Below are 23395 nucleotides of genomic sequence, written 5' to 3'. Positions count from 1 at the left end.
CCATAAGTGCAGTACATTTGGACACATTGCTGAAGACTACAATCTTAACAAGGCAGTGCAACAAGTTAACTATGCAACTCAAGTTGAAGAAACTGGGAATTTATCCTTTGCAAATCACACGATCCTCTGTTGCTTCTTCTGATCTGTTTCTCCTCAATAAGAATCTTCCAGGACAACCAAGAATCCACACTCGCACATAGTTGTAACAAATCTTTCTGGCCATACTCTTAGATTTGTATCTTTGTAGAAGTTTCTAAATGAATTTTTTGATGGGTTTGTAAAAATTTAGATAGGGGTTGGACAAAAAGGAATTCTCTATAACTTTGGTTTTGTATTTGCATGCAAAATTGAGCACGCCATCCCTCTACCTCTATCCTTAAAGGCCTCTAATTGGAGTAAAATTTGGTTTTTATTTATGAAAGATAAATTTTGGATTCGGTCCCTAGTTGCTAAATTTTTTTAACCAAAACCTTAATGATATTTAATTTTTTATCAAAGTCCCTTGACCTTGTTTACCTCATTATATTAATATTAGTATATGTGAGATTAATTGTTTGACATATATGAAATTTATAATCCCATATTGTGTGTATCTATATATGTGGCATATAAATCCTAGATTTAAAGTCCCTCATTATATTACAATGTAATGAGATGAAATGGCTACAATAAAAAATTTATTGGATTAGAACATATGAGAAATAATTGAGTGAGTAGCACTCGAGTCAATTAAAATTCTAGCAAAGTGGCCCAGAACATTCAACATACCTATGATTAAGTCGGGACTACTCTGAGCATCCTGTATGGTGATGTTGTTGACGTTGTTGACGCAACCTTGCACTTGCTGTGTACCTTCACGACCTCTGTTTGCTTGATTCTAATTGCCACATCCTTGATTACCTTGACCCTAGTTGGTTTGGTTGTCTTCTTGCCCGAGCTGCCACTACTAGAAGCTATATCGGGATTCTAATATTGTCCTCCAGTATACCATTATGCTCCACCACCCTGATACGGTGTATAACCTCCTTAGTATTGCTGATAGCCGCCCTGGTAATATGGAACGTCAAGTCAGTACTGGTACGCTCATCTTGGATACTGGGATATGTCACTCTGGTAGTGGAAAACACCATCATAACCTGTCTGCTGGTAGGCACTAGGTATAATAAGTAATTTCTGTTGTGGAGTGACTGCAGTTGGTAGTGTAGGAAGCTGATTTTTCAGATTATGAGGACATTGATTAGACATGTGCCCCTTTTGGCCATATATGTAACATCTTTTATTTCCCCTCTTACAGTCACTGTAGTGACGATTATTGCACTTGTGATAAAACTGAGCACCGAAATTGTTGGAGTTTCTTTGATTCTGAAAATGTGAATTGCCAGTAAATTTGTTGCCTCTTCAAGGTGTATTGGAATTTGAACCCCCGATAGATAATCCGCAACTGTTACTGCTTTTCTTGAAATATTGAATCTTTTGGGGATCAAATGATAACTGCCCTTTGTTGTTATTCTTCTAATGTTACTATTTTTCTCTCCATCATCATTGTCAAGGGGCCATTTTCAAAATCCTCAACATGAAGCAAAATCTCAAAGAATTCTTGATAAGTGGAGCATGGAGTATACCCCGCTAAAGAACGAAGTCGTTTACGAGTCCCTTTCTTGAACTGATGAAGCATTTCTCTGGGATTTTTAGCAATAGTATGACAATAACGAGATAAATTAGTGAACTTCCGGTGATACTCTGTTGTTGACATTTTACCCTGTTTCAAAAATGTAAACTCGTCTCTTTTTCGATCCTTGTATTCATGAGGTGTGAATCTGGCATCAAATAAGCACTTGAAAACATCCCAGCTCCCGGTGTCCTGTGCAGACATTGGGCATGACTCGTAAATCAACCATGACTTTGCTCCTCCATGAAAAAACCACGTCGATGTTTCGACCTATCGTTCCACTAGAAAATTCCCCTGTCGCTGCATAGTGCGAAAAGTCTTTTCAACATGCTCAAAGTAAGCCTCGGCTACCTCAAGTCCCTCGTTGCCATAGAAATTATTTATTTGAAGATTAGATGCGGTCTCTAAGGTACTTTTTTTGGGGAGGACGAATTCTTGTCTAAATGGCGGTGGCGATAGCCTTACCTAGTTGTCCAAAATCAAGAAAGTTTGTCTCAGGTGGAACAAGTGGTGCTCTATAAGGTGGCATGATTCTGACATAAGAGATAAAAAATTATTAGGACTTATAACAAATATGAAGAATGCAGGACTGCCAAACCTATGCTCTGATACCAAATTGACACACCCTGACCGGAGTCAAAGCATGCTGGCCGACACCCGAAAGTGACATAGCCAAAGGGAAAGTGAGGTGGAAGAAATACAAATAAATTTAAACCGAAGCTATAATTTATTTAAGTTAATAAAGAGAGTGCACAATAGTGGGAAGAATCTATAATGCATAAGTAGTTAGAGAATAGATGACAGTACGACATAAGTAGAATAGTCGAATCTAGTTAAGTACTTATTACGTAATTGGAAATAAACTCCTACATTTACTCGGGAAAATGTTAGAATCGCTAAAGATCCCTAGTACGCCACAGAGGATTAAGCTAACTAAGTCTTGGAGGGGCGAAAAACAGAATGTGTGAGTGGGCAAAAACAAAGGTTTATGAAACACATTTATTTTCTGAACATACTAACCCTTTGTTGTAAAACATGTATAGTTTCCAGAAAATCATACTACGTATAAGTATGAAACCAAATGTAATCCATCAATAATTCCAAAAACACAACAAATCATAATATCTCAATCGTGGCATAAGAAAATCAAGTGTTTATCAATCTATGCTAACTCACAAGTTCATGCAGAGAAATTCTGACATGAATGGGATTGGGCGTAATCATAATATATGCTCTATTACTACAATCACGTGAAGACTAGCGCTAGGCATATCATATACGAGTCCTAGTTGCCTATTGCAACCTTGGACAGAACTGGCACCTACATTGGATCCAAAGTGAGCGTGCAATGCGATGTGAACATACACGTGAAACCTGACCCTAGCCCGAGGCGAGTACTGTACCGGTGCAAGCATGCATGATGAGCAAGTAAAATGTATATGAACATGCCATGACAATTTATAAATCTCAAAAATATAATAGCACTTTTAAAATGAAATAAAGTATGGCATGATAGGCATAATATTAAATCCAAAACTATTTATGGAAACCATAAACTATATATATATATAAGCAAATGCCCACTCACTGATACGTAGTCGCATCGTAGCCTCCTAGCCTTACTTGACCTCGTACGTCATCGGATAATTCTCTACTATATGTTAAATAACTATAATAATTAATTAATTAAAACATACACGAAAAGGCTAGGAAAATCCCCCATAGTTTGCTCAAATAGAGAGTTTAAATATACAAAAGCATTCTACGCAACGTCATGAACCCGTACACATCGACCACACACCGCCACGAAGCAGCATTTTCCCTCACAAGCCCCCATGAGCCACCAGCAATCGGCTATATGCATGGCAACGCGCCTGGACGCAACACCAGCAACCGGCCACACGCGCGGCCTCTTGCCTACATGCATTGGCAGAAACCCTAGGGAATATTTGTCAGTTGACGAAATATTCTGTTAACTCTAACGGAATACCTTAACGAAGTCAGTAACGGTGTGAGATTATTTCGTCAACTTTAATGGAATATTCTCTTTCTTCCTCAGTTCTCTAGTTGCCGTTGCCGTCGTCTGCCATCGCCGTTGCCTGGTTTGCCAGAATCTGGAAAAGTTGGCCGGATTTTTGTAAAAACTTTATAACTTCATAACTTTCTCATTTCTCAACCATTTTCGATGTACTTTATATGGAAATGAAGCTTGGGAAGAAAATAACAAGTTTGTACCTTTAGAAAGTCCAAAGAAGTGGACGAAAATGGACTAAAAATGGCTCGAAAGTCTCATCCCTAATTCTAATGTCCCAAAACTGCATGTCTACACGTTGGCTTGACTTCAAACTTAGGTTAGGGACCTTGGGGAGTTGTGTAGTTACTTCTAAACCTTCCAAAACCTTGTAACACAAACGGAAAGACGTTGAAGAACCATGATCCGAGTTGGAGCTCAAAGTTGGGAACTCAAATCTCGTTTGTTTTCGAATCAACTCGTACGGATAGACTCGTGGGGACGAGAAAAGTACGATGATGGTGGTTTGAACGTCGATCTGTGAGGTTTAATGATGGAGTTTGTTATCGCATAGAGAAAGAGATATACAGTTAAAGAGAAGAAGAAGAAGAAGAAGAAGAAGAAAAAGAAGAAAAAAGAGAGAAAGAGAGAGAGAGAGAGAGAGAGATTCTAATTGCACAAGAGAGAGAGGGTTTCAGATTGGGTGATAGAAAATAGGGGAGAAAGGTGACTGGTTGGTGTGGTAAGTGAGGGACTGGTTTTTAAAGTGGGAAATGGTTCAATTTACACAATTTAAAACACAGTTCACCCTATCCAAAACACAGTTCACTAACACTGATTAATTCGCACACAAGTGTACAATTTTACCGACTTTAACAAACTTTAAATAAGCATAAATTCTTCATTACAAATCCATTTCGAATCTAACTTGCGCTCACACTTTCGTAATAACAAGTACAACTTAATTACGATAATACAAAAAATAAATTAAACGCCGAACAACAATGTCCACATCGGATTCCACTTTGCCAATAAGGGCATAATGGTCATTTTACACACTCGGGAAGAAAATTATATGAAACATTAGGGACTAGTCGTCACATTTTAACGTAACAAAGTGGTACATTAATGGGTAATTTATGAATAAATTATGGGTACAAATAAAAGATTAAAAAAAACTAGACTAGAAATCAATTTTAAAAAAAATATGAGCACAAAAAAAAAATTAATACATGGGTACAAATTAAAACTAAAAAGAAATTTAGTGCATATTAAAAAGGCCGCAAATTAAAATTGGGTACAAACTAAAAATAGAAATATACAATACAAATAATAGCCATAAATATAAATATACCAAATGTAACTTTTTCTAATGAATATATTTTAGAAATTTAATTTAATTATGCTAATATGTAAATATTTTATTATTGAAATAATGACACTCATTAAAACCTAAGGAGCTTGATCAAAATTTTGCAAAGAAATAAGGCTTTAATCAATGGAATAGAAGAAAGAGAGATGAAAACTAAGGTACGTGTGACATATTATTTGGAATAATGCATACTCTCCTAATTCCTTGGAAAATAAATTAAGTGGATTTATTTTGTATGCATTTTGTGTGGTTAGGGATTAAAGGATTTTGGAATTGGATTTGTTTTGTATGGACCACACACACACGGGACACCTCCTCTCTCTTTTCCCCGAGCCCTCTCTCTCTCCTCCTTCTCAGTTCTCTCACTCTCTCCCTCTCGAAACCGTACGGACAAAGAACAAAGCCCACAAATCTTCACAGATCGAAGGTTCTAAGGTAAGAATCGAACTCCTTTTGAGTCCCTAAGTTCAAATATACTAATTTTAGAACTTAAGACCTTCGATATCATCGTGAAACCATAACTCCGAAATTGGGCATTGTTCATGCACACGTAAAACATTGTGTTTCAGGGAATTTTAAGCTCACAGTGAGCTTAAGGAGGTCCTCACGAGCTTCGGGGTACGTCGTTGGTAGAATTTGGACGTCGGAGGACTGAGAATGGAACTTTTCAAATTCGGCCGGAACTTTCGAGGCTTTTTTCGGTGAATCCCCAGCGAGTTGGGGGTCGAGGCATGTATGGATGTGTTCATCTCGTCAAGATCCTCATTTTGATATATTATACGTAAGAAATGGTGGAGGAATGACAGAGAATAAGGAGATTGAAAAATCTCCAGTTTTCCGGCGACCGGCAAAACCAGTCCGGCGACTGGAGGAAAAAGGTGATACGCGTGGGGGTGCGTGGGTCTATGCCCCTCCCGGCGCGTGGGGGCGCTTGCAGTCTCGAAATTTTTTTCTAAAAATACCTCGACGTCCGTGACGTCGAGTAGGTCACTGTGGTATATTCATATACCCAAACTGAGCATCGTATGAGAAGTTATTTCGAATTGTCGATTATGTGCTTTAATTAACGTTTTTATAGTTGTTTCGCATATAGGTGATACTTATCCCGAGGACGAGCACATTCAAGGACGTCACAAGGGTTACGACCCTTCGACTTACCAGTGAGTGGGCAGTTATTTTCTGTTATTACCTATATACTACTGAATTTCCCAGAAATTGAATTTAAATGAAAGTATGCTTTTAAAATGTCATGCATGCATATTATGAATTATATGAATTAGTATTCGATGCATATATATATATGTGTGTGTGTTAAATGGTGCTGTGGACGCACATGTGAGTATCAGGTGAGTTTTATGTTAATCATGTAATTTATTGTGATGTGAATTGTATTGAAAGTTCAAACCAGCACCCCTGGTGTTAGTGCTTATATTATTCACCCTGCACCGTACACTCACCTTAGATCCAAGTAGGTGCATGTCATACAGACCATGAGAGGGTTCCAACATGTCGTACAGACCATAGAGTGGTTCCGACTGGAGGTGATTTTAGATTATTATACAGCTGTTGATGAGAGAAGCACTAAAGTGTATTCTTACACTTTTCTTATCGTACAGACTACTTCAGGTAGTTCCGATTTATGTGCAGAGTAGCGCCGTACAGGTCACTGCGGTGACTCCGATTGGATTGGATATTGAGCTTTAGAATTAACCGTACAGGACCAACTGCAAGGTCTCCGGTTGATTCATTATTTCACCTGTTATATTGATGCATCCTTATTCTGTTATTGACATTTATTGCATGACATGCTTTCTGATTTTTGATAAAGAATTGTGATTTGAGATATATGAAGATTTTTATGTATATTATGTTATTTTCTGGGAAAGTATACAGGTTTTATAGCGAGGGGTTAGAAATGTTATTAATTGAAATGTTTTCAAAAAGCTTTGTTTTACTGACCCACTCAATTTTGTCTTGCGCCCCTCCAGGTTCTAGTTAGCAGCGTTGGTGGCCCACGAGGATTTCCACGGCGTACTGATAGACTACATAAATGTAGGACTCACCTTCGGGTGTTGTAATTTAGTTATGCTCCTACTTGACTGCACCTTGTACTTATGCTCTGAATATGTGTGTTTCACACTTAAACTTACTCTAGCACGTTGCTTGGTTAGTATTGTTAGTATTTGGTTTTTATTTCTTCGTATTTCTCTTATCTATTACTTCCGCGTCGCACTTTTGGTTACGTCACACTCACGTGACGGCCAGCACGCCTTGATTCTAGGATCGGGGTGTGTCATATGGGTACAAATTAAAACTAAAAAGAATTTTAGTATAAATTTAAAAAAGGGTTGAAAATTAAAATTGGATAGAAACTAAAAATAGAAATATATAATACAAACCATAGCCATAAATATAAATATACCAAATGTAACTTTTCTAACATTAAATGAATATAGTTTAGAAATTTAATTATATTATGCTAATATGTAAATATTTTGTTATTGAAATAATGACACTCATTAAAACCTAAGGACCTTGATCAAAATTTGCAAAGAAATAAGGTTTTTTAATCAAGGGAATGGAATAGAAGAAAGAGGGATGAAAACTTAATTTCTTCTTAAATTTATTGTATCTAGTTTTTTATTTTTTTATTTTTTAATAATTTTTTCTTCTTCTTTGCACTAGTTAAGAATTATTTGCATGGAGTTTTATAATCAATGTTTTTTCGTTTTTGTTATTAGAGTTAATTAGATTTAAACGCCCAAAATTTGAATTTCTTTTATTAAACATCCATGCCTTTTAGAATTTTGATCAAGACGCTTTGGTACATTAGGCCACATTAATATTTCTTATTTTTTAAATTAAAAAAATAATTGTATTTTTTTTTAAATTAAAATTTTACATATTGATTTCTAAATTTGTCCCTTTGATTAGTTGAGAGATTTTTTTTTTATCCTGCTATTTTTGTAATTCATGTATTTTAGGAGTTGTGGACTCTTTTTTAGGAGACAATTTTGTTTTTTTTCGCTCAATATATTTAACCAATTATCTCTTTTAATTTTTTTTTTTGTTCAAAACATTTTTTGTATCCTAAAATTGAAAAAATAATTGAAATGATGGACGCTTAGATTTTTTTGTTTGTTTATTATTTAGTATACTTTTTGTTAGATAATTATTTTGTATACATTTGAATTTGTACATATTGTTGATTAGTGATAATGGTACACTTATTGTTGGTTAACATATATTCGTTTTGTATTGATTGGTACGTTTAGTTTTAATTTTTGGGTGTACATATCGTTGATTGGTACGTTTAGTTTTAGCTTCTGGTACGCTTTGTTTTAGCTTTTGGTACATTTAGTTTTGTTCTTGTTGATTGATAGGTTTTTTTTCATGATTTTGTTACGATTGTTTTTGTATACATTATGGATTGTACCATTTAGTATCATATGGGTACGATTAATATTATACATATCGTTGATTGGTCCATTTACTTTTGTTCTTCAACGTTGTTTACTAGTACGTTTATTTTCGGTTTTAGTAGGTTTGTTTTCACACATACATATTTTTTATTGGTACGTTTGTATTATTCTTGATATTATTTTCTTATATGAATTACTACAAAAAAATTTTATATGAATTACGACAAAAAAATTTTATATGGATTACTAAAAATATCTTAAATGGTATTTTATTTCTTCATTGAAAGGGAAAAAAAAATCAAACGGCAAGGTATTTTATTCCTTAATAAATTGTATATAATCATTTTTTGGGTCTAATTATCTTTAGAGGGAATCAAAGGAGCTAGATTGTGGGAATTTGTTTCAATATCTCTACATTTTTTTCCTGACGTGAAGAATTTAGGCAGTGGTAAGATATGTAATTTTGGTACAAATAAAGGATATTTATGATAGATGAGACTCCAAATTTGTAGGAAAAATGTTTAATTAAATCTCTAAAACCAGCAAATGTTTAGTGTCACAGCCCATCCTGAATTACTACTATCGAAGATGTAAAATGACGGTCTTATCTTTGGACGTTGAAATTGTAGTGTGTGTGTGACATACTTTGGGGACTTAGATGTTAATTTTTGTGGTTTTGGATTGGTGACCCACGTGGACCACACACACACACACATTATCCCTCTCTCTCTTCTCTCCCGTACTCTCTTACCCTCGGACTCCTTCTCTCTCCTTCCCTTACGTACGGACGAGCACCAAACTCACACTTCACGCATGGATCGATGTTTTTAAGGTGATATTCTTGTTCCCTACAAGCTCCTGAGTTCATATATGTCATTTTTAGGACTTGAAACCGTGAAAAAACCCGAGAAACCATAATCTCCGATTTGAGGTACTATTCATGCAAACGTAAAATCTTATGTTTTTTGGGATTTCAAGCTTATAGGTAGCTAAAGGAGGTCCTCACGAGGCTAGGAGTGGTTTGTTGGAAGAATTTGGACGTCGGAATAGCGAGAACGGCGAGTTGCAGGTTTGGCCGGAATATCGAGGAGTTCTCCGGCGAATCTCGTGGGATTTAGGTCCTAAAACTGGTATGGGTTTGTTCTAATTGTTCTAAGCTTCATTTTGACATAAAATTCTTGAAATTTGGTTGAATTTCGAGTGAGATATCAAGGTTTCAAGTTTTGCTCAGTTTCCGGTGTTGGCGACCGTCCCTGGAGGTTCGAGGTTAAGGATGACGGAATATTCCGTCAACTTTGACGGAATATTCCAACGGCGTTAGTTAACTTTAATGGATTCCGTTACTATTTAACGGAATATTCCTAACGGCGTCACTGTTACCGTTGGTGTGCCAGGCACGGGCCTGCGTGTGGGCGGCGCGTCGGGCCGTGCCTTGGCCGACGCGTGGGTGGTCGAAAAAAATTTCTAAAAATATGGAGATATTCGTGGAGTTGTGTAGATCACATTGGTATATTCAAACACCCCATTTGAGCGTATGAGAACTTATTAGTTAGTTTTGTCTATGTGCTTTAAATAATGTTTTTATAGTTAATTCGCATATAAGTGAGACTTATCCCGAGGACGAGCGTGTTCAAGGGCAACTCGGGAGCTACCAGTGAGTAGGCTTTTGGTTTTTAGTATATATTTATATACTTGATATTTTCCCAGAAAATATGTTTAAATGAGATTATGCCTTGAATGCCATGCATATGAATTTATATTTCGTATATGAATTGGTATATGATGCATTATATATAATTGTGGTGCTGTAGACACTCAGGTAAGCTCAAATGAGTTATGTTTGGTTATGTGAATTATCGATGATGTGATATGTGATTGAATAATGTTGAGCTCATAAAACTGCACCTAAGGTGATTGTGATTTAGCTAGAGATATGGCACATGCCTGTTTATAATGTCACCTCTCGCACCATATGCTCATATTGGATCTAATTTAGGTGCATAGTCTTGTCATACAGACCTTTACTATGGTTCCGACTCGTAGGTGACTGGCGATTTATCGCCCAGCTATTATGTGAGAGTAGTATTGAGCATAATTATATTACACCCAGTATTGTCGTACAAACATTTTCATTTGGTTCCGACTCTTGTGCAGTATAGTGCCATATAGGTCATTGTAGTGACTCCAGCTAGATTGACTTTTGAGCTATGAATTCAGCTGTACAGACTACCACAAGAGTTGCGGCTAATGTGTTATATTTCTATGAAGTTATTCTCACCTGAATTTACTTACTCTGTTACATCTTGGCATGGCATACATATGAATATGATTATGTGAAGCATGAGTTGAATTGATATATTTACATATATATTTATGTTTATGCTTATATTCTAATTCTGGAAAAAATTATACATGTTTTATAGCGAAGGGTTAGAAATGTTGACAAATGAAATGGTTTTGTAAAACATTTGTTTTTGCTCACTCACGTTTTCTGTTTTGCGCCCCTCCAGGTTTTAGGTAAGCTTGCTGTTGGTGGCCTTGAGGACTTCGGCGGTTCTGACATAATAAAATAATTGTAGGACATCTTATGGTACTGTATAACTAATATTTGTCCTACTAGACTGCACCTAGACTTGTTATACTCTAATTAGGAGTATTTGCTTTTGTATCTTACTCCTAATACTTCCTATTTTCTAGTGCACTCTAGTAGTTTCGTTTTTTAATCATTCATATACTTCTTATCCTTATTGCTTCCGCACTATGCACATGGTTACGTCACCCTCACGTGACGGCCAACATGCCTTGATCTCGGTCGGGGTGTGTCATTTAATCTATAGAGTTGAAAACTCAGACACTTATATCAAAACGTCCCTTGTTATTAGCTCTCATTATTTTTTGTTGGTTTGTTGTGAGCTTGTAGCTTTCGCTTTGAAGGTAAAAAATAATTGATTTGTATCTTCGTAATTTTTTTATATAATTTTTTTTGTTTTGGTCTATGCCTCAAGTTGTAGCTCCAAAGCCAAAACAAGGGAAATACGAAATAGGACAATACGAGGTTGTTGCTGTTGTTCTACCAAATGAATTATGTAAGAACTTCTAAGAAAAATAGCTGACAGATCCATTTTAGAAGGGAAATTTTATTTGAATCTATATAACCTCTTTTTACACAGAGCTCACTCTTTACACTCATATTAATTTTAATGAAACTGTCAATATCTTTTAGACTCATATTTACTACCTAAGCTACCCTTACAAACTCAATTCAATTTGTAATTTATCTTACACCCATTTAAAAAATAAAAAGCCAAAATCAATGCATTTTCTACACATTCTCTCCTTCCAACAGTTGCTTTTGATGGAGTCTTCATCAACCTCTACAACGTTGTTCTCAATAAAGCTCAGGTTACCTTACGTGACGATGTATGTTGCATATGAATTTGAGTTTTTATGTTTTGGTGATATAAAGACTTACATTGCTAGATGAATCATGTCTTATTGGATAAATTGAAGGAAGTAGAGGAAATTAAAAGACGTACACGCACACATACGAATGAGAAGGCCACTTCATTTGCCTACAAAATAATACTGAACACCAGAGAGAGGACAATCGGTTGTCTTGTGAATGAAGCAAAGCTGACCAGAGGCCAAAAAGAACAAAAGAATAGGGAAACTTGCAGAGGCAGCAAAGTCATAACGTTATATATGACATATAAAACAATAATTCAATTCTTGCATAAATCTATTCATACTTAGTTGAAGGATCCAAAACTTTAAGATTAACGTTCACCTGTAAAAAAAAGGTTTGCTTTTTCTCTGTGGGAGAGTCTTAGGGTTTTTGTCAGAACAGAACATAGAAGAAAACTTACGTGATAGTTAGGGCTTGATTATTGGGGTGGGTTTACTAATAAATCTTTTAATTTTCTTGTTAATTTTATACAATAGGGTAATAAAGAAATTTCACATTTAAAATTTAATTTGGGTTTAAAAAGATGTTAGATGGGTTCAAATAAAATTTCCCATTTTAAAATTAGAAGAAAAACAATATTCAGTAAAATAACAGCAACCAAACTGAAACCGAACCAAAAAAACCGAAACCAAAAAACTAAATAAAAAAAACTGAACGAAATTGAACCCACCCGAACTACAACTTTACGTCAGTTTTCAATTTTGACAAAAAACTGAACCGATTGAAATCGAATCGGCCTAAAGTTCCACTTCCTCAAGTTAGCAGGGTATGTCCCACCCCAACGGGTGGTTAGCAAATCCTCTTGTGAAATCACAAATGAAATGAGGATGGAGTATTAAGCTGTTCCAAAAATATAAAATAAAGTAAGATGCCGTTAAAAAACTATAATAAACATAAAAAGTCTACTACTCTCACCACACCCCAAACTCCATACACCCTTCATCTCAAATCGTTACTAACCACAAACCACAACGACCGTGGTCATCGCTACCAAAACCAACGGTGATCCTTAACGATAACACGAAATCATAATACACCGCGATGGTCGCTACCTTTTTTCTGGATTTAATTAACGATTAAATTTAATAAATTACTCACTTTAATTATTATATTTCTCAACACTCACCAGAGGCACACTTTACCGCTCACTCCAAAACATTTCTTCCGTGCTCGGCATCTTTTCACCTTCCTCGCTCCGCCGTGCCGGAGAGGGACAGACAGACACTGAGTTTCCAGCTTTCCTCCAAGCGACGTCGTTTCTGGCTCTACGTACACTGCCGCGCTGTAAGTAATTAGGGTTTCTGCTTTAGTCAGTTTAGTGGCTTGAATTTCTCTCGAGCTTCAGAGAATTGAATTATTTGAAAATATTTTGCATTTCCGCTGGGAAATTACGGCTCCGTCACGGATTTTGAGCTTGTGTTTTCTCCGCCATTGTGTTTGATTAGCTTAATTTTTTGTATTTTCTTTGTTTAAATAGTAGTAATTTCGTAATTGTAAGAAGTTAATGTTGTTTGGTGGTGGGAGTGAAATTTTATTCAATTTCTGATTTCTTTTGGATTTGAAGATATTTACTTTATGCAATTGAATTTGTCGAAATGGGTTACCGAATTTCGTAGATCTGAGCTGTGAATTTCTCTATTTAGTAAATAATCTTTGCAAATAAAAAAGCAGTTGGCTTTCGAAAGTTTTGGTGAGGTTTGTTCCTTTCCACATAAAAAGCCAACATTTATAATCGGAATGTGTGACCTCGACAGTGGTTCGTGAATCAGAATTATGGTTGTTTATGCATGCTTGTCAACACATGAGTAATGGGTTCCCCACCTACTGATAATTCAAATTTACGTTGTTATGCGACGTACATTTATGTAATTAATTGTCTATTGTATTTGTTCTTGGCAAGAGCTAATGACAAAATGCTTGGAATATCTATACAGGTTCTTGTTGGCATAATTTGCATTGAATCGCTCCTCTGGGACTCCTGCCTAAATGAGTTATCGCTGACTGTTTGAGTTTTGTCATACAGAGGTTTTATGGATACAGCCACTGGATTACTTCTCATTGTTATGAATATATGAGTTGCGTACCTGGTCATTAAAAACGTCTAAATGCGATAGCTTATCTTTAACCAAGGAGAGTAATTTATCTCGGGATCTGCTCTTTTTGACTGTAGTTTCACTATATAAGCATGCCTTCTTGGTGGAGGAAGTCTTCATCCAAAGAAGTGAAGAAGAAGAAAGCTAATCGGGAGAGTTTCATCGATACCATAGCAACCATACACCGTAAACTTAAGAGTTCGTCCGAAGAAAAGTGCAATGGTAGATCAGGAGGTTCTCGAAGAAGATGCATTGACACCGTTTCAGAAATGGGTTCTCTATCTAGGGTGCTGTCACCAGCACCCTCCTCACAAGTATCACGCTGTCAGAGCTTTGCAGAAAAGCCTCATGCCCAGCCACTGCCCCTTCCTAGAGTGCAACTTTCTAACATTGGGTGTACTAACTCTGGCATCAGTGTGGCATCAAAACCAGAATCTGACAGAGAGTCCAACCAATTGTTCTATTTGCCTCTTCCATCACCCGGATGTGTCTCAAGCAGGGAAGATCGTACCTATGCTGAAGGAGATTTAGCTACTGCTTCCATATCCAGTGATAGTTCTATTGATAGTGATGATCCGTCTGACTCACGCCTTCTAAGTCCCATGGGATCCGACTATGAAAATGGAAACAGAACAAATATAAACAGTCCTTCCTGGTAAGTTCTCATCTAAGTCATTGGAAATGAAGTCCTTATTTACGGTTATGATGCTAGATACATGATATATCATATTCACCTGTAAATGTTTCTTCTGTGTGCATGCTCATTCACCCCTGAAAATTTTACTTCTATCTTTATGTAGTGTAATACAAAAGGATCCATTCCCTATTGTGTACCAAAAGAACTCCAAAGAAACGTTGAAGCCGGGTCATCTTTTGTGCAATAATCAGATTCTGTCTACATCACCAAAATGGAAACCTTCAAGCACACATATGCAGAATATACAAATCCCTTTCCATGGTACTTTGTCTAGTGCTCCAGACAGCTCAATGTCGAGTCCTTCTAGGAGTCCAATTAGAGTGTTCAGTGTTGAGCAAGTTAGGAACTCTAGTTTCTGGGCAGCAAAGACTTATCCAGATATAGCTTCTACCCACTGCTCTAGTCCAGGTTCAGGCCAAAATTCTGGGCATAATTCAGTTGGAGGGGATATGTCAGGACAGTTGTTTTGGCAGCACAGTAGGTGTAGTCCTGAATGTTCTCCAATACCCAGTCCTAGAATGACTAGTCCTGGTCCCAACTCCAGAATACAAAGTGGTGCTGCTACCCCTCTGCATCCTCGATCCGGAGGGCCAGCCGCAGAGTCACCTACAAGCCGGCCTGATGATGCGAAGCAGAAAAGCCATCGGTTGCCCCTTCCTCCAATAACAATAACTAAGACCTGTCTTTTTTCTCCTTCATATTCAGCTACAACAACTCCCACAGTTCCACGTAGCCCTAATAGGGTAGAACATCCAACAAGCCCTGGCTCACACTGGAAGAAGGGGCGCCTGCTTGGAAGGGGCACATTTGGGCATGTATATCTTGGTTTTAACAGGTTTGTAGCCGAATGCCTTCAAATCAGCTCTGTTAATTGATTGAGCATTTTACAGTAATATCCAATTCTTAGCATGTATTGTATTGACACAAATTTCCTATTCTTAACTAAGAACTGTAAGCTAAGCCACATGTGACAGATTTTTAAGTCTAAGCTTTCCAAAATTACAGTTTTCCTGTGCTTGTAATCAGACAATGTTTGTGAAATCTGAATTTAAAAATAATGATTTGTGGTTGTCCACCCTTATTAAGTACCGCACACTGCACACATTCTTTGTTATTTTGAATGTCTAGTTTGATTCAGTTTTCGGGCTTCAGTGAAAGCGGTGAGATGTGTGCAATGAAGGAGGTAACTCTATTTGCAGATGATGCAAAATCAAAGGAAAGTGCACAGCAGCTGGGCCAAGTAAGTCTTTTTCATACTGACTCAGTAGATCTGTTCAAAGCTTTGCCATTGTAAAGAATTAAATATTTCTTAGTAAATATTTTACTGATAAGTTTTACATATTTTCCTTTTAAGGTTGAGGATAGTTTATACTCACAAGTTGTGTTTCCAGGAAATTGCTTTGCTAAGTCGCTTGCGACATCCAAATATAGTGCAGTATTATGGATCTGAGACGGTGAGTTCCTTGTATTATTTTGTAATCTCTAGATAGCTTTTGGTGCTTAGGTGAGTCAACATTGGCTGTTCACACATTTGCCAGTAAACATTTTAAAATAATTTGGTTATTTCTATTGTTGGTATGTGGTCATGTGTATAATTGAACAGGTAGATGACAAGCTTTACATATACTTGGAGTATGTGTCTGGTGGGTCCATCTATAAACTGCTTCAAGAGTATGGTCAGTTTGGTGAAGTAGCCACTCGTAGTTATACCCAACAAATCTTGTCAGGGCTTGCATACTTACATACCAAAAACACTGTCCACCGGTGAGTCACTTATTATTAAAACTCGATTTACTTTGAAGATCATCTATCACCCACCCTTAAAGGCCATGTTAGTTTTGATTGTTTAAGAATGTTGTTTGACCTAATGAGAAACTTAGTTTGTTCAGGGATATCAAAGGAGCAAATATATTAGTAGATCCAAATGGTCGGGTGAAATTAGCAGATTTTGGGATGGCAAAGCATGTAAGATGGTTCATTTGCAGTTTCTATCTCTATAATCATTCAATCATTTCTTTTGATAGTCTGGTTAGCATGAAACCTTCTTGTTAGCAATGAAACAAGGTCCTATAAACCAGTGTGTTATGAGAGTGAAACAAGCCAAAAGAAACACTGTGAAATGGGACAATTGATAAACTCATCCAAGTTGTGTAACATTTATTTTTTCCTATAAACCATGAATCTGAGTGTTGTGATTGATCTCATCTGAAATGATTTGTAGATAACTGGGCAGTCTTGTCCATTATCGTTCAATGGAAGCCCATATTGGATGGCGCCTGAGGTTAGCACAGTTCCTTTTTCTGCGCTTGCATCACTTTTTTCATATGGCTTTATGGTAACATTACCTGCTTGAGTGCTTCAGGTTATCAAGAATTCAAACGGTTGTAATCTTGCGGTTGATATATGGAGCCTTGGCTGCACTGTTCTTGAGATGGCCACAACAAAACCACCTTGGAGCCAATATGAAGGGGTTAGTAAGATTGAATTCAGAGACTTGGGTATTATGCAATACTCGGACGTTATACATTTCTCATTGACTGCATGGCAGATATTCCTCAATGACCTTATCCTCCTTGTTTTGTGTGCTTCAAAGGTTGCTGCCATGTTTAAGATTGGAAACAGCAAGGAACTTCCTGAAATTCCTGATCATCTGTCAGAGGATGGGAAGAACTTTATTAGGCTTTGTTTGCAACGTAACCCACTGCATCGTCCCACAGCTGCTCAGCTTTTGGAGCATCCTTTTGTTAGGAATGTTGCTCCACCGGAAAGAACCATTTCTAGTGCAGAGCATTCTAAAGGACAAGCTGCAATGAGATCTCAGGTAGAAGCATGCCAAAATAAAAAATCTCACTGAAGATATTAAAAAAGTATATCGGTTACTTTCAGACTTCAAATTTGTTGTCTTTGATGGCAACCAAATATTAACTTTTCGTTGCTTATCAACTTCAGAGTGCAGTTAGATGACCTCATGATATATGACATTAGAACTTTTAGATGACCTCATGATATATGACATTAGAACTTTTATATCATGAGAACATTTTGTTTCCCGTCCTTTCATATTGTTTTTCCATGTTTATTACCTTGTATAAGATGAAAACCATGCTCTGCTGACACCCAACATTATAAGGTTTTACAGTACCCCAAAATCTAAATTTACATTACATTACATTTTTTGTCCGTATGTTGGATGTGCTGTGGGAAACAGATATTATGGTGCTGTGTATACTTGTAAGTAGTCATGTGGACAAAGAGCTATATGCTATTTGGAGACTAATTATTTTCAGTTGATTAATGCTGGCATATTTGGTGCAGAACATACAAAATTTCATGTTTGTCTGCTTTATCAGTTGTAAAGTTGATGCATTTCCTTTTCTTGTATTCTTTTAGGCATTTGGACATGGGAAAAATCATTTGAACTTAGAATCAGAAGGGATGGGCATGCATCAGTCCAGAGGCTCAACAACTGTTTCTGCGTCAAGGTCTCTCTCCTGTCTTCTCAATAATATCTTTATCACGTGTACGTGGGTGGTTTTAATTAGTGACCAAACTATTACGTTATCAAAACCTGGTCTGTACCTTGTTTTTGCTTCCAACTCATACATGCAACCAACATTATTAAGCTTAATACGCACGCTTGTACTTTTTCATTAAAGAATCCTTTGCATATGATTGAACAGTTCATTTCGGAAGGGGCAATGACAATACCTTTATAACCGTATAATATTGAAGTAAATGTGAGAAAACCTATCAGTAATATCAATGCCACCTGGGTCAATAAGGACTGATTTGACTACTAGTTACTCATTGTTTCATTATATTCTTAACTTCTCCGTTTCCTTTTTGGATCCCAGTGATGCTTATTCACCGAAAAATGTATCATGCCCAATTTCTCCTATTGGAAGTCCGCTTCTACATTCTAGATCACCACAACATGTCAGCGGAAGGATGTCCCCCTCTCCCATATCTAGCCCTCGTACCACATCCGGTTCATCTACGCCTCTCACCAGCAGTTCAATCCCTTTTCAACACTTGAAGCAGCCAACAACCTACTCACTTGCAGGCATAGGGATGACCCAGAGATCTCAAAACTGTGGTTTCCATACAAATGGCAACATGCCATACCATGAGCCAAAGCCAGACCTATCTCAAGGATTTCCACAAGGCTCTTATGCTTTCCGGGATATATTTTTATCTGATAATGGTGTACTTGGAAACCAGGTCGGGCATTCAGTTTCTGGGGACCCCAGGGAGCTATTTGACGTGCAGTCTGTTTTGGCTGATCGTGTGTCTCAGCAGCTCTTAAGGGATCATATTAAGTTGAACATCCATGGACTGTAGTGCTCGATCATTGCAGTGGTACATGGTAGGTGGTTCATATTAAGCTAAACATCCTTGGACTAGTGCTCGATCATAGCAGTGGTATATGATAGGTGCATGATCCCTGGCTAGAACAGGGCTTCTAGGAATCGACAACGTGGACAAATATGCAAATGAGTTTGGATCTTCTGATACCCTGATTGCCAGAAGAGTAACATGATATAAATGGTCTCAATGCTCTGAGTCATGTTCCAGTGGTAAGCAGTACTCAGCAGAAGAGGGTTCTAAAGCTCTATTGCGATGGCCTTTCGAGATCCAGCATTTGATAATTCCGTGTAAAGCGAACGTTTCTGCTGCTGTAAAGAAGTGCACACTTTAGCATTTGAACCTGACCTTCTCTTTTAAGTTACCGGGAGAAGAAAGGGCGGCTGAGATGGCACAAATTATTGTACAGAGGGTGGGGATTTGAATTCGAGTTGATTTTGTGAAGATGGTAGTTGAGATTTGAAAGCTTTCCGGGCAAGTCTGTTCAATCCCGTATCAGTTCACGGAGCTCAGTCCGACTCTTAAGGTCGGCGGTTCGGGTTATACTGTTGTATCTAAATGTACTTGAAGTTGCATCAAATAGAAGAAATCTAGTTCCTCTTGAATATCTTTCTCTAGATATCTTCTGATGACCTAATTTATAGATGAAGAACGAGACGTTCAGTGGTATTACTTATGCTCGGATAGTTAATGGTTTAGCTTAATGATAACCTGTTATGGAAGAGATTTTGGGAGGTCCAAAATCGCTTATGGGAAAAGCACATCTCTCATGTGAAAACAGGTTTTAAGATTGGTCAGAGAACGTTCACAGTTTACTGCACGCAAGACTAATTGGACAATGTAAATTATAAGAACCTTTTTAGGTATCGATCAATAGAGCGGCACGAATAGAAACGACAAGTGATTTTTGCAAACCCTTTTTGGTTCCCTTGAACGTCCCTTTTTATTTCTACCTGAGGATTCAATAAATCAAAGAGCATCAAGCAACAAGACTAACAAAGGATATACGGAAATCATTACTTTTTATCAGTATTCTAAAAATCCCTGCCTAGCGCCGTTTAGATCTTGCATAGGCGTTAGACGGTTGGCCACTGCCTCAATTAATGTTTAAACGTTTCAAAATTTCAAAAGGGAGCCTAGACCTGCTGAGACGCCCTCCTAGACCGCTTAGGCACCTGTCCATGCCGCCTATACCCGCCTAGGTTGCGACTCACTTCAAAAGAAAATAAATAACTTTCATTTTGCATTATTATTATTATTTTAATAAATTGTAAGAGACTTGTTGAATACTAAAATGAACACACATTATATGCTTATTTCCCATATTTTCATTATGTTTCAATACTTCATAATATATATATCATTTTATTTTGTAATTATATATATTTTAAGTATAAACAGACATTTATTTACACAAAATATAACAGATTTACTTAAATCCACCAAGGCCCCGCCTAGCGGCCTAGGCGTTAGGCCACAGTCCACCGCCCGACTAGCGCCTAGCATCTTTTAGAACCTTGCTTTTTATAAATATATGCAAATCAAAATCAGTATTTTAGAAGAAAAACATAAAATCTCAATGCATAAAGTGAAGAATCACAAAGATCTGATCCCATGATCAGAAAGTACAAACAGATTACAATTTTGAAGTTCTGAAATTTGACAATTGATTTGATAATAGAAAGTGCAGAAAAGAGCTACCATGACAGAAACCAGCAAGATCAACACTCTGCTACTTGGCATTGGTCAAACTCAAGCTAAAATCCCACAGTTTTTTAGCCAAATCTGCATCTTTTGCCTGAGAACTCTGTTTGCCAATGTTAGAGTCCACAAAGTATTCGCCGGATACGCCCTTAACTTGTGGGTTAAGTGCCAGATAGCATGAGGTTGCCGCACCCTACACGGACAATGTTCGATGAAATTATTCAACCACGTCGGCTATAAATGTTAACGGTACAAGCTTCTGTGTACCGGAAAATGTAACAGGACTATTTGATCATCATCGCATTTTGGACAAAAGTAATTATTTGGCTGCATATATTGTGGAAGTTCAAGGAGTACCTGAGGAACAGTTTTAGTTTTGTTGAAGAGTCCACTCACACCGAAAAAACCTGTTTCAGGCAGTTAAAATTTCAGTTATTCAGTGGAAAACCAGACATACTATGGTTAAATTCGTGATACCAACGATTCTAAGGAGGTGAAAATCGAACACATAACCTCGAATTTGAGATTGAACATAGTCTTAACCAAGGGAAACATTGTTACTAAAATAATGACACTAGTAAAGTAGAGAAGACGAAGCTTACAGCTTAACAAGAGATCATGGCGCCCGATATTGGTAAAAATCATACCGGGATGAAGAGAATTCGCAGTTATCTTTACCCCTTCTTTCTGTTAAAAAAAATAAGTTAATTACCAAGTCGACCAAGAATTACTGCAGATCAATTCTTATAGTAACAGGTTAAATATTTGCATTGGATGACTTAAAATGTTCAATACCTTGAGACGCCTTGTAAGTTCATTAGTATGTAACAAGTTAGCAAGCTTGGATTGAGCATAGGCATAATATCTGTTGTATCTGTAAATTAGCAACCAAAAGGGTTAGATAGTTGACATAATTCTCCGAAACACGCGCTTCGAAATGTTAAAAACGGATGCTAAAGTATTAAACCAGGACAGCCGAAAGAAGATTTACCCTGCTTCATCATTAATTTTATCAAAACGAATCCCTTCGCGGTACCCATCTGGATGAAGTGATGATGATACATTAACAATTCTCCCCTCTACTTTGCTTTCTCGCGACGTTCTTTTCATGGTCTCCAACAGAAGTTCAGTGAGAAGAAAATGACCTGCAGATTGGATGGTTCAAATAACAAATGAATTGGTAAAATAGAAGCAAATATTACCAAATCGATCCGTCGGTGTACAGTGTAAAGTATATATAAAAAAAATTTGTTAGGCAAACCTAGATGGTTAGTTGCAAATTGCATTTCTATGCCGTCTTTGGAAAGCTTGAATGGAGCTGCCCCTAACCCTGCATTGTTACTTACATCAAAGAAGAGAGTGAATTACTTATAATTTGTCATATTAGTATGTATGAAATACACAAATGTTAGTAAATTATGTCTGTAAACTGATTGATTCATACTTCAACATTTTAGGTTTTTCTGGTTCGAATTGAATCGTTGTGCAATACGGTATCAGAACTCAGAACTACGCGCTGTATAATTTAAATCGGTTTGTTTGCAAATAAGATATTGAACCCAATATAAACTGTCGAATTCAATCTAGTATGGCTAAAAAATATACTAAAACAGTTACTTTTCTTACACAAGGATGTTCAGTGGAAGGCCGGAGGAACAATAATCTGCTCCAAATTTTCTCACAGATTCCAATGAGCTGAGATCCAACTCCCTAACATCAATTTTTGCGTCGGGTACTTCTGTAAGGATCGCTTGTTTAACGTGTTCCCCAGCTTCCGTGTTCCTTACTGCCATAACTACATGGACACCACGCAGTGCAAGAACACGTGATGTCTCCGCCCCAATACCACTTGAGCCTCCTGAAATATAAACCAAATGAAGCTCGCTATGCATATGTCATTTATCACAAACAATCGTATATGAAGTTCAAGTTAGAGGATGGACCTGTAACAATGGCAGTTAGACCAGTTCCATCAATCCCTTCGGTAACTTCCTCGGCTGTCGACCAGGATGAGAACCCAGATGGTCCTTTCTTGCTAAAGATCCCACCCATTGATGTCACAGACGATGATAGGAAATTACAAATTTGCAATACAGAGAAACGACGGGGCTAACAACACCACCAGAAGACTGAAGTTATGGTACGTACTCCTGAAATATTGTCAAGGACATTAGAGTGACAGCCAATGCTACTAATTAAGGATATGCCAACAGCAATTAATAGATACGACTTACCAGATTCAATCTGAATAGTTTAAATGTTTATATTAGCAAGTGTAGCATGCATATAGATATAAAAATTCACGTACAGCGAAGCCGCTAAACTGTTGCAATAGTGGTTTGCATGGTGCTTGTTATTTAAAAATAACACAAAGGATATCATCATTGTCATTCATGATTTGATAGTAATCTAAGTTAATCATATGCATGCATTACACGACGGTAAAATGATAAAAACGTTCTTACATACTAATCGACACTAAAAATAAATATGTTGCACACAAAACATAAGAAAAATGTGTGCATCTATTTCATAGTGGTGATAGAGATTCCGAAGAACACGTGATACGATCTCACTCACCCAATACCACTTGCAC

At 37.1% G+C, this 23395-nt stretch overlaps 3 protein-coding genes across 7 annotated transcripts; 1 reads left to right on the top strand and 2 right to left on the bottom strand.

Moving 5' to 3' along the window:
- Window positions 1-1083: 1083 nt before the first annotated feature.
- Window positions 1084-1873, bottom strand: LOC126625510 (uncharacterized). Its single transcript, XM_050294584.1, has 2 exons — window positions 1523-1873; window positions 1084-1362 (listed from the first exon to the last, which is right to left on the bottom strand). Exons 1-2 carry the CDS (start codon window positions 1871-1873, stop codon window positions 1084-1086), a joined length of 630 nt encoding a protein of 209 aa, XP_050150541.1.
- An 11173-nt stretch (window positions 1874-13046) lies between these two features.
- Window positions 13047-20022, top strand: LOC126624933 (mitogen-activated protein kinase kinase kinase YODA-like). Of its 5 annotated transcripts, none has more exons than XR_007624266.1 (13): window positions 13047-13224; window positions 13875-14688; window positions 14834-15565; window positions 15883-15970; window positions 16122-16184; window positions 16334-16494; window positions 16611-16695; window positions 16952-17011; window positions 17093-17200; window positions 17324-17551; window positions 18121-18212; window positions 18585-19621; window positions 19714-20022. XR_007624266.1 is itself a non-coding variant. In XM_050293979.1 (13 exons), exons 3-13 carry the CDS (start codon window positions 14126-14128, stop codon window positions 19069-19071), a joined length of 2667 nt encoding a protein of 888 aa, XP_050149936.1. In that variant the 5' UTR covers window positions 13047-13224; window positions 13875-14015; window positions 14111-14125; the 3' UTR covers window positions 19072-19700. The 5 variants fall into 5 exon arrangements, 4 of the variants coding, with proteins under 4 accessions (XP_050149936.1, XP_050149937.1, XP_050149938.1 ...); XM_050293979.1 differs by lacking the exon at window positions 19714-20022 and having other exon boundaries at window positions 13875-14015; window positions 14111-14688; window positions 18585-19700; XM_050293980.1 differs by lacking the exon at window positions 19714-20022 and having other exon boundaries at window positions 14111-14688; window positions 18585-19700.
- A 626-nt stretch (window positions 20023-20648) lies between these two features.
- LOC126624936 (short-chain dehydrogenase TIC 32, chloroplastic-like) lies at window positions 20649-23127 on the bottom strand. The gene is made up of 9 exons (XM_050293984.1): window positions 23034-23127; window positions 22743-22949; window positions 22426-22657; window positions 22061-22140; window positions 21791-21944; window positions 21595-21673; window positions 21402-21486; window positions 21157-21206; window positions 20649-20992 (listed from the first exon to the last, which is right to left on the bottom strand). Exons 2-9 carry the CDS (start codon window positions 22849-22851, stop codon window positions 20828-20830), a joined length of 954 nt encoding a protein of 317 aa, XP_050149941.1. The 5' UTR covers window positions 22852-22949; window positions 23034-23127; the 3' UTR covers window positions 20649-20827.
- Window positions 23128-23395: the final 268 nt, after the last annotated feature.

This window comes from Malus sylvestris, chromosome 6 (assembly GCF_916048215.2).
Source record: "Malus sylvestris chromosome 6, drMalSylv7.2, whole genome shotgun sequence".
Taxonomy (NCBI): domain Eukaryota; kingdom Viridiplantae; phylum Streptophyta; class Magnoliopsida; order Rosales; family Rosaceae; genus Malus; species Malus sylvestris.
Note: the sequence above shows the minus strand (reverse complement) of the source record. Positions and strands in the feature narration are given on the sequence as shown.